We start from the raw sequence: 17,045 nt of genomic DNA, 5'->3' as shown, positions 1-17,045 counted from the left end.
TTCTTTGAAGAGTGGGAGGAGACTGAGCAACTATGCCGGATAAAGAATGGCAGCGAAGGACTATCAAGTCTATGAGTATCATGGTAGATGACCCCTGCCAGGCTCTACCATTTAATCTGGGCATCCCAGGATCGGGTGGGGCACAGGAGGACTGTGCTGGGTCCAGAGGGATAGGGGCTGCCCTGATGGGCCCTCTCCTCGCCCTTGCAGAGGTCCCCTCATGATCCCTACCTCTGGCCAGAGGAGCAAGTGCTTATCGACCGCGGAGACATTATTGACACAAAGGTAAAACCAAGGTGGTCCAACCTCCCCCACAGGGACCCTTCTGCAGCTGCGCCCATGCGGCAACAAGCCTCATAATCACTCTGTCCCTTTTGCCTTCTAAATGTCCTTTCAGAGGACACTCCCCAGAAGTAATCCCTGCAGTCACACCCCCATGATATGTTAGAATTGCCTGTCAGTGCCCCCTATAGGAACCCCTCTATAATGACAGTCTCCTCCCAACAGAGATCCTAAAAGAGTCTCCCTTGTAATGACTCCCGACAAAGATCCCCCAGCAGTGGGCCATTTAGGTAGTGACCTCTACACTGATACCCCATACCATGATTCCCTCTTAGGCCCCTTTCCCCAGAGTGGCCTTCCTCAGAGAACCCCATTCACTGAGGGCAAACATCCAGGCAGAGGCCTCTTACGGTGATACCTGCCTGAAGGAAGGTCCTTCGCCCTCTCCCAGGATGCCTGGGATATGCAGGAGTTCATCACTCGAATGTATGTCAAGCAGCTGCTCCAACACTGGACGTTTCAGCTGCTGCTGGCCATGCTGCTGGTGGTCAATGCCATCACCGTTGCGCTCCGCACCAATTTCGACCTTGGCCAGGTGGGATTCTAGTCTGACCTCTGCACCCACTGACCTAATGGGGGCCTGGGTAAGGCACTTCCCTCTCTGGGCCTCAGGATCCTCCTCTGTCCATGATGATTGGATTGGCTGCTCTTCGAGGGCCTGCCAGCACTGACCTTCCAGTGGTCTAGAGATAAAGGAAGACTGTGGTGGAGGGGGCCCAGCTTTGAAGAACACATTGCATTTGTACAGGAAGGGCAGGGGGAAAATGGTGTGAGCAGAGGCAGGCAAACAGATGCCTTGTAGGGAAGGGTATCCCTTATTTATTTATAAGATTTTTAAAAGTGGATTTTTAGATAGAGAGGAAGGGAGTGGGAGAGAACAGGAGAAACATCAATGTGAGACTGCAATATTGATCGGCTGCCTCCTGTACTGGGGATCAAGCCCACAACCTGGGCATGTCCCCTTGACTGGGAATGGAATTAGCAATCTCCTGGTGCATGGGAGGATGCCCAACCAACTGGGCAAAGGTATCCCATTTTACTCACTAGTCACTGAGAGAGAATCGCTCTGTACCATGCACTGTACTCAGGGCTAGGGTTCCAGGTATTTACATAACAGATGCAGTTCTGTCTTAGACACAAACATGTCATTATAAATGCCTGCGTGTCAGAGCACATGGAGAAGGCATCAAACCTGATGGATTGAGGAAGGGTTCCTGGAGAAAGGGACACTTAAGCAGAGAATAAAGAATGAGTAGAAGTTGGCCAGGCAAAGAGAGGTGAGGAAGAGTGTTTGGGGGCAGGAGAAATAGCATGTGTGTTCTGTGTCCAACTTGAAGTCCAGTGTGACACTGGTCTCGTGCTTTTTTCTTTCTTTTTTTTCTTTTTTTTAAATATATTTTATTGATTTTTTACAGAGAGGAAGGGAGAGGAATGGAGAGTTAGAAACATCGATGAGAGAGAAATATCAATCAGCTGCCTCCTGCACACTCCTCACTGGAGATGTGCCCGAAACCAAGGTACATGCCCTTGACGGGAATCGAACCTGGGACCCTTCAGTCCGCAGGCCGACGCTCTATCCACTGAGCCAAACCGGTTAGGGCTCGTGCTTTTTTCTTACAAGGAATATACAACATACATGGATTGTGCTATTTAAAAATCAATATTTTTTAAATGTTCAATGCAGTGGCTGATGAGTTCAGAACGGTGGTCAGGGGCAGGGCCTTTAAGTTATGTCAAGGAGGGTGGTCTTTATCCTATGTCATTGGAAAGCCAGGGAAGATTTTAAGGCATGGAAGTGACATGACCAGGCATGTTATAAAACTGACCCTGTCTGCCACAGTGAGGGCTACGGAAGGGAGAGTATCAAGAATGGGAAACAGTGAAGCAGGCAAGATCGTGTTGGAGATGTTCAGGTGAAAGCTGATGGGGCTTGGACCAAGCTGATGGCAGTAGGTAAAAAGAGGTCACATGCATCTGAAGTTCCCTAGGAGTTGGATCCATGGGCCTTATAGATTGATTTACTTTAGAGCAAACACTTAGTGAGCACTGACATGTGCTGCCTCGTTTAACATCTGTCACCACCTCACGTACACGCAGAAAGGGAGAGCAAGAAGTTAAGTTTCTGGTGCTTTTTGTTGGGACATGGGGACATAGGATGAGCAGGTTTGGGGAGGATGCTGAGTTCAGTTTGAGTCGTGTAGAGTCTGTGGTGCCCATGCAGTACCCACACAGAGATAGTGAGGGGTTAGAGGTCAATTCTGAAATGCCTCAGAGAACACTGGGATGGAGGTGGTGACAAGAGAGTTGCCAGCATCTGGGTGGATAGTTGCCGAAGCTAAAGGAATTGATGAGGTTGCCTGGGGAGAGAGAATTGAGTGAGAACAGGCCAACACAGAGCTCTAGAGGAGAACCCGTAAGTAAAGGGCAGAAAGTGAAAGAGGAGGTACAAGGGAAACGGAGGAGAAGGTGTACCAGAGGAGTGGGAGGAAACCCCGGACAGTGTACGCTCAGGGGAGTGGGCACAATGGCAGATGTGGCTAAGAGACAAGGCAGTAAGGACTAAGTACCCCTTGGATTTAGCTTTTATGACCTTGATATGGTATTAACAGAAATCCTATTGCTAGATTTGGAAGATGAGTAGATGGGGAGGCAGATAACACACATTGATGGATCATGAAATCAATTCAGAGTGCAGATACTAACATTGTGATATAGAATGAAATAGTAGGATGAAAAAGAATTAAATAGAAATTGTGTGTGTGTGTGTGTGTGTGTGAGAGAGAGAGAGAGAGAGAGAGAGAGAGAGAGAGAGAGAGAGAGGAGAGAGTTATGTTGTAAGATGTAAAATAGATTTCTTATTATGGGTCCTAGTCAAAAATGGCAAAAGCACTGTTATAGGATATGTGTCATGGAGGTCGAATCCTAGAAGCCTGTGAACGCCAGACTAATTTGAACCTTACCCTGAAGGTCATGGGGAACCATGGAAGTCTAGTGGTGGAGAAGGCAACTCTGATGTAGACATAGATGCCCATGACTTGGATAAGGCAGGAGGACTATTTAGGAAATTCTTTCTATAAATAGGGGAGCCTATTGCTTTCAGTGGCCAGTGGGGCGGAACTGAGGTGACAGATGAGGGGACAGAAAGCTCTTCCTTGTTATGGGCAGACATCCCTGGCCCATGATGCTTTTTGGGAATTTGGAACCCATAAAACTTAACCTCTCATCTGGGTTTAAGAAGCTCTGCCCAGCTGGTGGATGGGGGTGATGGCAAGGTGTGGTAGCAAGAGGCTTTCATGTGTGGCAGCGAGCCTTGGGGCAGAGTCTATTGGCCATGGAAGTGAAGAAAGGGAGGAGTCCAGGTGACTTTGGTAACTGCCAGGGTAGAGTCAGGGGTCTGGGAGCTATTAATAGAGTCACAGACTATAGTGGCGTCACAGCTTCGGGGGAGCTAAGGGAGTAGTATCTAGTTTGGGTGAAAGTGAGTTGGGGTTTAAACAGAATTCAGTCATCAAGTCATCTGGCCACAGTCCATTCATCCAGAGAACATGTCCTGGAGTAGATACTCAGGAGCTTGGTCAGGTTGGCCTAGGGGATTTGGGAGCTGGAGCAGCAAGAGTGGTTGGGACAATCAGAGAAGAAAGGATGGAGCTTGGTGTCTCCTATCTCAGGGGCTAGGGCTTTTCCTCCCAATTCTGGAGCCAGTTCTGCCTCTCCCAGTCTCCCTTTTCCAAGTATCCTTAGCCTAGGGGAGCAAAGGTCTGTAGTTAGACAACAATCTATTTTTTTTTAAATTGATTTTTAGAGAGAGAGGAAGGGAGAGGGATAAAGAGAGAAACATTGATGTGAGAGCGAACTATTGATCGGCTGCCTCCTTCATGCCCCATAACAGGGATTGAGCCCACAACTCAGAATTGTGCTCCGCCTGGGAATTGAACTGGCAACCTTTTGGTGCGCCGGACGACATCCAACCAAGTCACACCTGCCAGGGCTGGACAACAATCTTTACTGCTGTCTGACCTTGGGCACCACTCATTTCTCATCTGTAAGATGAGAATACAGCCTACTTTTTAGGATGATGGTGACAGTAAAACAAAATAATGCATATGTGGTCTTAGCAAGGTGCCTGGCATGTACATGCAAAATGTGCTCTAAAGGAGCTACATCCCTAGCTGGTTTGGCTCAGTGGATAAAGTGTCGGCCTGTGGACTGAAGGGTCCTGGGATTCAATTCCGGTCAAGGGCATAAGCCTGAGTTGCGGGCTCCATCCCCAATAGGGAGATGCAGGCAACCAATCAATGATTCCCTCTCATCATTGATGTTTCTATCTCTCTCTTCCTCTCCCTTCCTCTCTGAAATAAACAAAAATATATTTAAAAGTATATAAAATAAAATAAAAGAGCTACAAAGATGCTGAGGATGAGGAGCAGCAGGAATATGGGCCTTCCCTCCCCCCACGATGTCCTCTCTCCCTAGCCCCGCCCAGTCCCCCACTCCACTGACCTCTCTGTCCCTCTCTTTTTCTCTGTCTTCCATGTAGAGACACTATGAGTTGTTCTCTACCATAGATGACATTGTGCTGACCATCCTTATCTGTGAGGTTCTCCTTGGCTGGTTAAATGGCTTCTGGGTTTTCTGGAAGGTGAGATCCTGGGCCCTCCCTGCCATCGCCTTTACCCCTCCTGACGAAGTGTACCCTGTCCAGTCCCCATCCCTGTGCTCCTGGCCCTGAAGATTGAGGTGTGTGTGTGTGTGTGTGTGTGTGCGTGTGTGTGTGTGTGTGTGTATGAGAGAGAGAGAGAGAGAGAGAGAGAGAGAGAGAGAGAGAGACTACTTCTGAGATGTCTGATATAGTAACTTATACTAGAAGTGCAGCTTCCCTGGGTCCCAGTCTCTGCTCAGCCTTCCCCCGTTCTGTGATCCTGGGAAAACCTTGATGTCCTTATATAGGAAATGAGATTGAGAGCATTTACCTTAATTTACAGGGTTCAAGAGTAGGAGTCAGCAAACTTTTTCTATCAAGAGCCAGATAAAGATTTTAAGCTTTGTGGGCCCTCGTCTCTGTTGCAAACACTCGTCTCAGCAGTGGGAGCACAGAGAAGCTGTAGGCAGCACATAGGTGAATAAACATGGCTGTGCTCCAAATAATCTCACTCAAGGACACTGAGATTTGAACTTCATATAATTTGCATGTGTCACCACCCCCCCCCCCCCCCCCCCCCCATTAAAAACAACAACAACAACCATTCTTAGCCTGAGCATTCTACAGAAAAAGAGCTGCTGGCCAGATTTGCCCCTGGCCTAGAGTTGGCTGAGCCCTGTCCTGGAGAATGTTGAGGAGCTGTCTCTGTAGGAATAGGTCTGAAAATTACATTAAATCAAACTCTTTGTTTGAATAGGACTTCAGGAGCCAAGGGATTTATTTGCCTTTGGGCATTTTCGAGAAGGGGCTTACAAAAAAAAAAAAAAAAAAAAAAAAAAAAAAAAAAAAAAAACACCTACCCAAAAAAGAACCCTCTCATAAAAAGGAAGTATTTAAATATAGTTACTAGAACAACCAATTCGAATTATAAGCTTTCCATGGGTTAGAGGTTTCACTTCATAGAACACAGAATGTAGAATCTAGAACAAAAATTGTGAAGTCTGAATGTCTTAAAGACTGCTTTGGGCAAACAACACTTGTAAGGATGCTTATTAACAGAAAAAGGAGCCTGGCCGGCGTGGCTCAGTGGTTGAGCATCTACCTATGAACCAGGAGGTCATGGTTCAATTCCCGGTCAGGGCATATGCCCGGGTTGTGGGCTCCATCCCCATTGTGGGGCATGCAGGAGGCAGCCGATCAATGATTCTCTATCATCATTGATGTTTCTATCTCGCTCTCCTTCTCCTTTCCTCTCTGAAATCAATTTTTAAAAAAAGAATAGGATGGTTCGTATTGACATATCTCAGATACCTTGGTTTTGTGAACATTTCCCTGCACTGCTTTTTCAGAACTAGCTCTAGGATGCAGGCAGACATCTACTTACTAGGAGGGAACATTCCTCCTTCATCTTCCTGAGATTTCTTTCAGCAACACTTAGGGATTTGTCCCAGAGTTTCTTAGCACAGGAGACTTGAAGCAAGCATGAGGATCATGTGTTCCTCCAAGCCATTCCATAAGCCAGGGTTTCTCAACCTCAGCACTACAATAATGACGTTTAGGCCTGGATGCTTTTTTGTTGTGGGGACTGTCCCATGCATTGTCGGATGTTTAGCAGCATTCCTGGCATCTACCCACTAGATACCATTAGCACCATCCTTGTTGTGATAACCAAGAATGTCCCCAGACATTGCCAAATGTCATCTGGAGGGCAAAATCACCCCTGGCTGAGATAATGTTCCAAAACCTAACCTTTCCTCTGTGGCCAGGCTACCAGTGCCAAAAGCCAGGGCTAGTTAGAAGCTGTTTTTGCCTCCTTCCCCACTCCCACCCTTCCCCCTGGATCCTAATACACAAAATCTGATCCCTGTTGCAAGGGTGTGGTGGAGGGGTTGTCGAGAGGAAAGAAAGGGATAAATACAGGGAAGGGAGGAAGTCTGGAAATTAACATCTCAAATATTACCCAGTCACATAGGGATCCCCAATTTTGTCCCCAGCTCTCCCCTTTTTTTTATCATCTGTGCGTGACTCCTTCCTTCTCCTCACCTCCACAGCCTATTAATCACTATTCCACCACCTAAATCTTTCTCAAATTTCTGCTATCCCTGTCTATGGTATGGCCATACCACCCTGAACACCCCCCCCCTCCCCCGATCTCGTCAAATTTCTCCTATCCCTGTTTTAGCTCTTGCTTTGTCTTCCCTCACCAGGATGTTGCTATGGCTTCCTGTGTCCCCACCTGCCATCAAAGTGATCTTCCTAAGGCACAAGCCAAAGTATCCTTGCTTATTTTTGCAGCCTCATCACTCCTGGCCTCAACCTGGTGTTCCAGCTGCACCAAACTGCTTGTAGTTGCATTACACACACACACACACACACACACACACACACACACACACACAGTGCTTCTCACCTCCATATCCTTGTCCATGCTGACCCCTGTCTATGCCATTTATTCACTTGCTTTACTTCTACTTACAGCTTAAGATTCATTCAAATGTCCTCTCTTCCAGGAAGACTTCCTGTCTCTCAGACTAGATTAGTAGTTGCTCTGTGTCTCTCTAATATTATGTGCTTATCTTTCTTGCTTAGAGTTAAAGTTTACTGCCTGTCCAACTCCCTCAAAATAAAATAAGCTGTGAGCCCAGCAGTGCAGAAATCCTGTGTCTTCAGAATCTGGTTCAGGGTCTGGTATATAGTGTGAGTTTAATACCGGATGGGTAGAGGGATGAATCTTTAGACAGGCAGACTTGTGTCTCTTTGTGGATGTGTAGGCACAGACATTCTGAACTTGGGACACTGGGCAAGCTTGTGTTTATTAGACTACCCAAGAAATTTAAGAACATTTTTTTTCATTAAAAAATATTTAGTGCAGATACATATTGGTCAAAACTATATTGAAAAGTACACACAGAATTCTTGCTTTCATTCCTTTCCTTTCATCCCTTTCTCTTCACCCCACCCTCTCTAGCTAATCTTTGTATATTTATAGTCTCTTGCTTATCCTACCTCTGTTTATTTTGCAATCATAAGCAAACAAGTATATATTTTTAGTCCTCCCTTTCCTAACAGTAACATACTATTGTCAGTGTTCTGCACTTTGCTTTTTTAAATATTTTAAAATATATTTTTTATTGATTTCAGAGAGAAAGGGAGAGGGAGAGAGAGATAGAAACATCAATGATGAGAGAGAATCATTGATTGGCTGCCTCCTGCATGCCCCCTAATGGGGATTGAGCCCGCAACCCAGGCATGTGCCCTTGACTGGAATTGAGCCAGGGACCCTTCAGTCTGAAGGCCAATACTCTATCCACTGAGCCAAACCAGCTAGGGCTGCACTTTGCTTTTGTCACTTAATGGATCTTGGCAAACTTTCTATGTCAATACATGAAGATCTTTTACTTTTCTTTTTTTAATGGCTCAACAGTACTACTCCAGTGAATGAATATGTAATAGTTTGTTCAACCGGGGCCCACTTGCTGGACACTTTGGTTGTTTTCAACCTCATACAAATGTCATTTTGTACTTGAACTAGAGTTTCTGTGGGTCAGGTGTCTAGAAGTGGGATCACTGGTCAAAAGGTCAATGCACATATTGTTTGTGAGATAGAGCAAAGTCCCCTCTTTAGTCATTGTGCTTGAATTTTCGTCTCTGGGAGTGCCCTTCCCCCATCCCCACTCCTAGATGAGTCTGTGCCTTATTGGACAAAGGGCTTGTAAAAATGTCCTGTCTCTCTTATACAGTGAGAGCTAGTTCACCTCTGAACTGGCTACTGAAGCAGTGGTCTTTAATGTTTTCATTAGTATTTATTTTCCTTTTATTATTAATTGGAGTGTGTGTCACACAAAGGATGGAGCATCCCAACACTCTCTTGTCACTTAACTGTAGGACAAGGCCATTTTCAGCAGTGCACCAATCAAGGGGGTGCTCAGCTGAGGAACTAGCTTGTATGTATGTGCGATCATACACTGTGTGTCTCTGAGATTGCACTTGGCTGTTGACACATGTATGAGACAGCAAGTGCATGCCTATTGGGTGACATGTTTTGTGGGCAACAGAATGAGTAACAACAGTGAATGGCAGATGATTGGCCCTGCTGTGAGAAGATCCCCTCATCCTTGGGGGGTGGGGAAGGCAGACCCAGGATGTCTCCATGGGCTGGGCCTGACAGACCCCACTGGGGCTGGCCCACCCCAACCCCCAGGACGGCTGGAACATCCTCAACTTCCTTATCATCTTTATCTTGCTCCTGGGGTTCTTCATTAGTGAACTCAATGTCATCTCTATCACCTACACCCTCAGGTGAGCTGGGAACTCTGGAGAAAAGGGGGGACCTGCCTGGACCCTGGGGAAGAGATGGGGGGCTATTACCAACTGGGGGTAGTTCTGCCTGTCTGGGCAGGTAGGGTGGCAGTGTGGAGGAGGGGTCTGGGAAAGGCTGAGGGGCATCCCTGAGAGGCTCTGCTACAGGGTCCTTCGTCTCGTGCATGTGTGCATGTCTGTGGAGCCCCTGGCCCGGATCATTCGCGTCATCCTGCAGTCGGTGCCTGACATGGCCAATATCATGGGCCTCATCCTCTTCTTCATGCTGGTCAGTCTCTCCCCCACCCCAGCCATTCCCCTTCCCTGAACAGGTCATGGGTCACTGGGGATACAGGGGTGTCTGGAGAAGAGGAGAGGCTTATGGGCCCAAATCCCTGTGATTCCCTTGGCAGCGTTCATTTGTATGTGCTGTCTCCAAGGCTCTGTGTGAAGTCAGACGGGTCTTCGGTCTCTCTGGCAGGTGTTCTCCGTGTTTGGGGTCACTCTCTTTGGTGCATTCGTGCCCAAGCATTTCCAGAACATGCAGGTGACCCTGTACACCCTCTTCATCTGCATCACCCAAGATGGCTGGGTGGATATCTACAATGACTTTCAGTGAGTCCCTGTGAGGCTTCTGACCCCCAGCCCATCCAGGCAAGGCAGGGGCTGGGCTCCCATGAAACAAAATACCGACTGGAGAGGGAAAAGGGCTCCGGGTGGGTGTGGAGCTCCAGGGCTGGGGATGAGGATGGCCCAGCAGGAAACGGGTGTCAGGGCTTTAAAGGAGGAAAAGAGATCCCTGGGTCTGGGGCCTCTGGGTTTCTGGACTACTTGAAGCCTTGTCCCCTTGAAACTCCAACCAATCAAAGTCCCACCACAGGCCTATTCATGGATATTTCTCCCATCATGCTAAATAGCTGGGTTGGCAGGCCTTGGGCACAGGAGCTGTCTGTGGTTGCACTAGAGCTTTAGGGCAGCCTCCCAGCCCACATTGGAGCCTACCAAACTGTCTGGACTCCTGGGAACCTAGGGTCTCATTTCATTGATTCTTAGACTCACTGCCCAAGGTCACGTTTGGCCATAGATGGTTGCCTGGGTTCTGTCCTTTCCCGCTTTCCCATTAAGACTAAACCATATTTGTTTCCAGTCCGCTCCAGGGATTTGGGCCCACTGATGATATCTTTTTATTCCCTTCATATGAGAGTAGAAGCTCAATTGGTAAAGAGATTCTACTATCATTATCCATTATGATTTAGGTGGTAGAGAAACCACAGAGTGTGCAATAAAGGTGGACTGGGCTTCTGAGTCTTTACTCTACCACACTAGCCATATGGCCTTGGGCAAATTACTCTCCTGAGCCTGTTTCCTCATCTGTCAACTGAGGATTACAATACAATATTAGCTATGTCATGGATTGCTGTGAGGATCAATATAAATCTCTTAGCATAGAACCTGGCATAGTACACACACACACACACACACACACACACACTGAGGGGGGTGGGGGAGAGAGAGAGAGAGAGAGAGGACACACTATTATTTGGGGAATATTTTATGGGATATTTATAATAGGTATTAACAGTGGGTGGGTTTTTTCCTGTATATTTTCCTTCTGCTCTTTCTATAACGAGCTTGAATTGTCTTTTATAATAAGAAAGAGTATAGCCAATAGATTAAACTTGATAATGCTGATGTACAAATCCCCACCTTGCCGGGTGGGTTGAGAACTCTGCTGTCTGGTAGTACAATTAGAAGTAGGCATTGGATCTCACAGTAGCAGTGAGGCAGCAGAAGCCCTAGTAGCCTTGAGATAATGTCCCCATTTCATAGATGAGGAAACTGAGCTCAAAGGGCCAGGGTGGTGACAGGGCCCCTACCTGCCATCTCCAGGATGAAGACCAGGGACTACGCAATGGAGGTTGCGGGGGCCTTCTACTTTATCACCTTCATCACTATTGGTGCCCTTATTGGCATCAACCTGTTGGTCGTCGTGGTGACCACCAACCTGGAGCAAATGATAAAGTCAGGAGAGCAGGGACAACAGGATAAAATAGGCTTCAGTGAGGTGAGTGAGATGGGGAGGGCAGAGGGAGGAGAGGGAGTGTATGTATGAGTGCTGACTTGAGCATAGGGGTACGTGTGTGTGTGCTCACACACTCAAGTGCCTGGAGCAAGCCAAGCCTGAGACCCAAAAGCATCATTTCCCACCTTGAGTGCGAATTCACCAACTGGGGCTTCTGAGGGCTGTGGATTTCCTAGATGTTTTATTTCTATGGCAACTCAAACTGGGTAGCCTGGATGACCTTAGGGCATTTAACCAATCTAAGCCTCGATTTCTTCTTCTGTAAAATGGGAATAATGATAGTACTTACCTCAAAGTACTATCCTGAGAATGGCATGGGTAAATGAACAGTACTTGACACGTACTAAGAACTCACTACATGTTAGCTACAGTATTACTTATTCAGGGTTAGAACCTCCAAAGGGCTGGGGAGGTGAATGGTGTAGTACTTCCCACAGTGTGGAAGTCACTAAGCTGTGAATTGGGAGCAGATGGGCTTTAGAAGTTTGCTGGGTAGGATTTAGCAGGAGCGAGAAGGCTAAGATTGGTTGAAGCTGAAATGAGGGACATTAGAATCCTGGTGTCCTAAGAGATTCATCCTCTCTGAAGCCAAGCAGGAAGGGGCTGGGGCAGGGGGTGCCGGCTGAGCTGTCTCTCCCCTCTCCGTTTCCCCTTTCCCAGACAGATATGGAGGATTACGAGAACATGGACCTGCCCCTGGTGCACTGCGAGGTGGCCCGTTTGGAGATGTCTGGCCTTCCCCAAGAGCCGCTTGTGGGAGGCCCTCTGTCCAACCTCTCCGAAAGCGCTTGCGACAACTTTTGTTTGGTGCTCGAGGCGATACAGGAGAACTTGATGCAGTACCAAGAGATCCGAGATGAGCTCAACACGTAGGGCGGCTACTGGGGGTACCCCTGAGTCCCGTGAGTTAGGACTGAGCAGAGCCTCAGATTCTTCTGGCCTTATGTCCTCACCATTTTATACTGTGGTCCTTGAGGCCCAGAGAGGTGAAGTGGCTTGCCCATGGTTCTCCAGCCTTTTGGAGGAACTGGAATCCAGACTTCCCGGCTTGGCCTGGATCGCTATCAGCGTGAAGAGGGAGGGTGAAGGGGGCGGACACCAGGGAACAGGTGGGAGGACTGCCCCTTTTTCCCCTACCCTGAACGCGCTCACCCCTCCCCCTCCGCCCCCAGGATAGTGGAGGAGGTGCGCTCCATTCGCTTCAACCAGGAGCAGGAGCAGGAGCTATTGCACAGACCCTTGTCAGTCCAGTCGATGGAGAGCAAGTCCTCCATGGACCTGAGTGAGATGACTAGCCAGCAAGACTTGATCACTGCGCTTGTCCACAGGGAAAAGGTGCCGTTTCCCTCTCCTACCCGGTCTGTGCTCACCCCGCCACCCTACCCAGCCCCGCCCCGCCCAGCCTAGTCTCTGAGGAATTAGTCCAAGTTTGTCTATTCCTAGGCCCGCCCCCTAGACTCTTAGCCCCAGCAGTCACGGCCAATCGGCCAATCTGGTTAGGTTCCACCTTTCCTTCTTTAAGAAGCCGGGGAATCCATCAGATTCCTCTCATTGAGCCACTTCTGATTCTAGTGCCCTCAACTCTACCCTTTCTTAGAGAGGCTGAGCCAGCTCCGTTCCTGCTTAGTGGCAGACACTTATGCCCACTGATGGCAAAGGACCCCTGGGTCCTGTCGAGCAGGAAGCCTCTTGGGGAGAAAAAGGCACACACCCACATTAGTTTCTGCTCCTCACACCATCTGACTGTGACTGTAAATCTCCACAGCCTGGGCTCCCAAGCCCAGAGAGGACACTAGGCAGGCTAGACATATGAAGGACTTCCTTGGGAGGCCTCCATGGGGCACCCTTGAAGCTGGAGGAGGGGAGTAAGGAGCATCTGCCATGGCAGGGTAGAGTACTGACAAGACCTCTGGGTTTGCAGGTTCAGGAATCTACCACAAATTTACCTAAAAGGAAGAGGAGCAGCCGCTGAGAGGGCAGGAGGGGAGCCAAGGGGCCTGTGCACACACGCCCAGCTGCTGCATCTTCCTGCATCCCAAGCGTGACTTGGCTAAGCCTGGCCTGAGTCCATCCTCTCCCTTACACCTGGGGTGATGCCTGGAGCTATGGAGGTGGTGGCCTCTCTAGGGCCTGTGCCCATGAGTTCTAGGTCCAGAGGAGCCAGGATGAAGAAGGACGCTGGATGAGAGTGGGAGCCCTACAGCAAGAAGGTGCTGGCCAAGGCAGCCAGGATTTGGCCTAAGTAGGGGCACCCCTGGCCCCCTGCTCTAGGCCAGAACTAGATGGGGCCTCTGTGGGCCCAAGAACTAAGAGGAAAAAGCTGAGGCCAGTAAGGCTAGGCATCTGTGTATTGACAATAAAGTTTTATGTTGGCATCAATGTGTCTGATTTGTGGATCTCCAACACCTTGGGGCAACCTTGCCCCAGGTCTGATGGGCAAGACTGATCTTGCCCCTCAATAGCCTGTTTGTCTGATGGGAAAGTCACTGACTGCCCTCCAGAGCTTCCAGTCCAATGGGAGAGAGAATCTGCACCCTACATAACTGTGACTAAATGGTAAAGATGTAATCATGTGCTTAGAGACCTAAAATTTGGTGGTTGGGAGCCCCTGCCTGACGCAGGACACAGTCCTACCCACTCTGTCTGAAGGCAGAAGAGACTGGTCTTCATTCTGGGGAATTCTAGTCTAATGGGGTCACCATTGACCAAGTCATGCAGGTACAGGAAGCTCCATCTTGGGGCAACGGAGAATGACAAACCAGACACCATTTACTGCCATAGCAGGTTCCAGACTTAGGCAATGCAAAAGGCTGAGAAAGCTGTGGTCGTCACGGGCAACAGGAAGAGATGTGTTGGAGGACAGGATTCTGGTCCTTAGGCAAGTCACTGGGCCTTGTTTTCTGCTTTCCCCATCTGTGCAATGGGGAGAGGATGAGATTGGCTTCCAGCTCCAAGATCAAATGGCCCGCTCTCAGCCCAGGAGTTGGGAGGCCGATGAAATCAGCCACATCACTGAGACTCAGGTTCCTCGGTGCTGGGGAGAGGAGAAGGCCGAAAGGCCCAGAGTTCTGCCCAGCTATTTAGCAAAGACTGACAACTAGGGACCTTGGGGATATTCATCAACTTGAATGGGCATCCCCAGAGACCCACTGATTGCAGCTGATGGGGAAACTCTACCCTCCGTACCCCTCCCATCAGCATTGGTTTCACTACAGAGAAGCCCTCTGGGATCTTCTGGGGGGAAAAGTCTGGACACCTGGGACAGGGTGGTATACTCGGCAGGCAGGTGAGAGGTGGCCCCAGTGACAGCAGTGCCTCACTATCTTGGAGCTGATGTTTGGGCCAGGACTGCTTTCCAGTGCCCTCCAGGATCATCAACCAGCAGAGCTATGGGCAGCCAGTGGCTTTTGCTGCTGCTGCTGTTGCTATTTACTGGAGATCGAGCCCTCAATCTGCCTGGTGAGTATCCACATGCACCCTTTCCATCTATCCTTCTCTGGGGACTCTCATTTCTCCTTGTCTGGCTGGCCAGAGAGGGGAAGAAGGTGGTGGAAGATCAGGTAGTATCCTCTGGAAGATCCTATAATGTGAGCGCAGCCATACTCCACCCCACCCTTTAATTGTCTAAAAGGCTTGGGCACCAATGAGTTTGGACACAGGAGCATGATGGGATGACCTCCAAGGGGCTTCTGGCTTTGCTCACCCATCTTCTTTGAGGATGCTAGCTTTGTCTATCTACTTCCTCCATTTGTCATCTCAGCTATCTCCCCCTTTTTGTCTGTCCTTCCCATCTGGGCTGGACCAATAGCTCATTGGTAAAAATTGAACAATGTTGCACGGCCAATGAAGCTCGGTGGTTGAACATCGACTCATCAACCAGGAGGTCAAGGTTCAATTCCTGATCAGGACCCATGCCCAGTAGCGGGCTCAACCCCCAGTAGGGGGCATACAGGAGGCAGCCGATCAATGATTCTCTCTCATCATTGATGTTTCTATCTCTCTCTCCCTCTCCCTTCTCTCTGAAATCAATAAAAAAATATTTTTAAAAAAGAGAAGGAAGGGGGCAAAAGTATTGTCTTTCTTCTAGGACTGATATGAAATAATGTATGCAAAGTTCTCAGCAAGAGACCCAGCATCTACAATCACACAGGGACAAGCACATAAAGGGAAATCAATGTTTGTCCATCCACACTGAGGACCCCAAGCCCAGACTCCTAGCAATGGGTGACGCTGCCTCTCCCCACAGCTGTCCAGTCAGCAACCGGCTGCTCTGGGGTCTGCAGGGCAACAGAGGCTTCTCTGGAGGTGATGCTGGCCTTCAACAGCAATGGGCTCTACCTGCACAGCTGATGACCCTGTGTGACTAGCAGCAGGACGTCCGGGCCGGCCAGCCAGTGAACACACAGCTCAGGTTGGGGGAGGGAGGGTTCCTGGCCATCGCTGCAGCCTCCACCTTGCAGCTCTGTGGCCGCTGCCTGCCCAGGGAGCCAGACGCCTAGCTAAGCGGTCACCCTGGGGGTGGGACTAGGGAGGGAAGGGTAGGACGGCGGTCCAGGATATTGGCCTATCCTGCCATGGGAAATCATATTAACTTTACAGGTCTGGAGTAGATTTTAAATAGCCCTGTTGGCAAAAGCATTAACTCTTGCCCTTATTTTATTTAATTAGTTAATCCTCACCCAAGGATATTTTTTTCCATTGAGGGAGATGGGAGCGGGGGGAGACATCTCTGTGAGAAACATGATCAGCTGCCTCCAGCACGCACTCCAATGTGGGATCGAGCCCAAAACCCTGGACATATGTTCTGACCAGGAATCAAACCAGCGACCTTTGGGCGCATGGGAGGATGCTCAACCAACTGAGCCACACCGGCCAGGGCCCTTCTATATTCTAAAAATATGAGGGCACTGATAGAACCCTGGAGCACATCCCAGATTCCTTCCTCTAGAGCAGTGGTTCTCAACCTGTGGGTCGCGACCCCTTTGGGGGTGGAACGACCCTTTCACAGGGGTCGCCTAAGACCATTGGAAAACACATATAATTACATATTGTTTTTGTGATTAACCACTATGCTTTAATTATGTTCAATTTGTAACAATGAAATTGGGGGTCACCACAACATGAGGAACTGTATTAAAGGGTCGAGGCATTAGGAAGGTTGAGAACCACTGCTCTAGAGTGAATTTGATCCAGTAATTAAAGTTCTTTAGTCTGGTTCTTCAAAGTTAAAAAAAAATCACACAGCTTTTTAATGTCTCTCCCTCCTAAGTCAGGTTTCCAGATACCCTGGGATTTCACTATCCTTCGGCTGATGGTTTTGTTCCTTCTTTAAACAATTTCCAAGTATGACTTTTAAATATCTATTAATGCAATGAACTTAGTTCCTTTTCCTGGAGACTGAATTTGGGTAGGAAGGCAAGCTTGATCCTTCACCCTGAGTCCTGGTCACAAGCTGACCCCTGACCCCAAGCCCTGACCCCAGCCGCAGCAGCCCTAACCCTGACATGTGAGCAGTGACCCACACCCTATTTTCAGGTGGGAGTACCATTCAGGAGTGGGGGACGGGAGGAGGGAGGGGCAGGTTGAATGGGATTCCCGAAAGATTTTCCTGGCCGCCAGCTTCTCCATCTGCCCATGCCCAGCAAGCTACTCCAGGCCCGAGGGAGCCGGACTCCGCCCAGA

At 48.9% G+C, this 17,045-nt stretch overlaps 1 protein-coding gene across 1 annotated transcript; it reads left to right on the top strand.

Annotated features, from left to right (window-relative positions):
- Positions 1 to 186: 186 nt before the first annotated feature.
- Positions 187 to 15,713, top strand: CATSPER4 (cation channel, sperm associated 4; the record flags this gene model as incomplete). Its single annotated transcript, XM_005875258.1, has 11 exons — positions 187 to 285; positions 734 to 877; positions 4,880 to 4,981; positions 9,183 to 9,280; positions 9,449 to 9,569; positions 9,762 to 9,895; positions 11,171 to 11,345; positions 12,024 to 12,232; positions 12,536 to 12,698; positions 13,513 to 13,573; positions 15,610 to 15,713. Coding segments are annotated over 11 exons (1,410 nt in total), but the record flags the coding sequence as incomplete, so codon positions are not given.
- Between the last annotated feature and the right edge of the window lie 1,332 nt (positions 15,714 to 17,045).

The sequence above is a fragment of the Myotis brandtii genome, unplaced genomic scaffold, assembly GCF_000412655.1.
Source record: "Myotis brandtii unplaced genomic scaffold, ASM41265v1 scaffold456, whole genome shotgun sequence".
Taxonomy (NCBI): Eukaryota; Metazoa; Chordata; class Mammalia; order Chiroptera; family Vespertilionidae; genus Myotis; species Myotis brandtii.
Note: the sequence above shows the minus strand (reverse complement) of the source record. Positions and strands in the feature narration are given on the sequence as shown.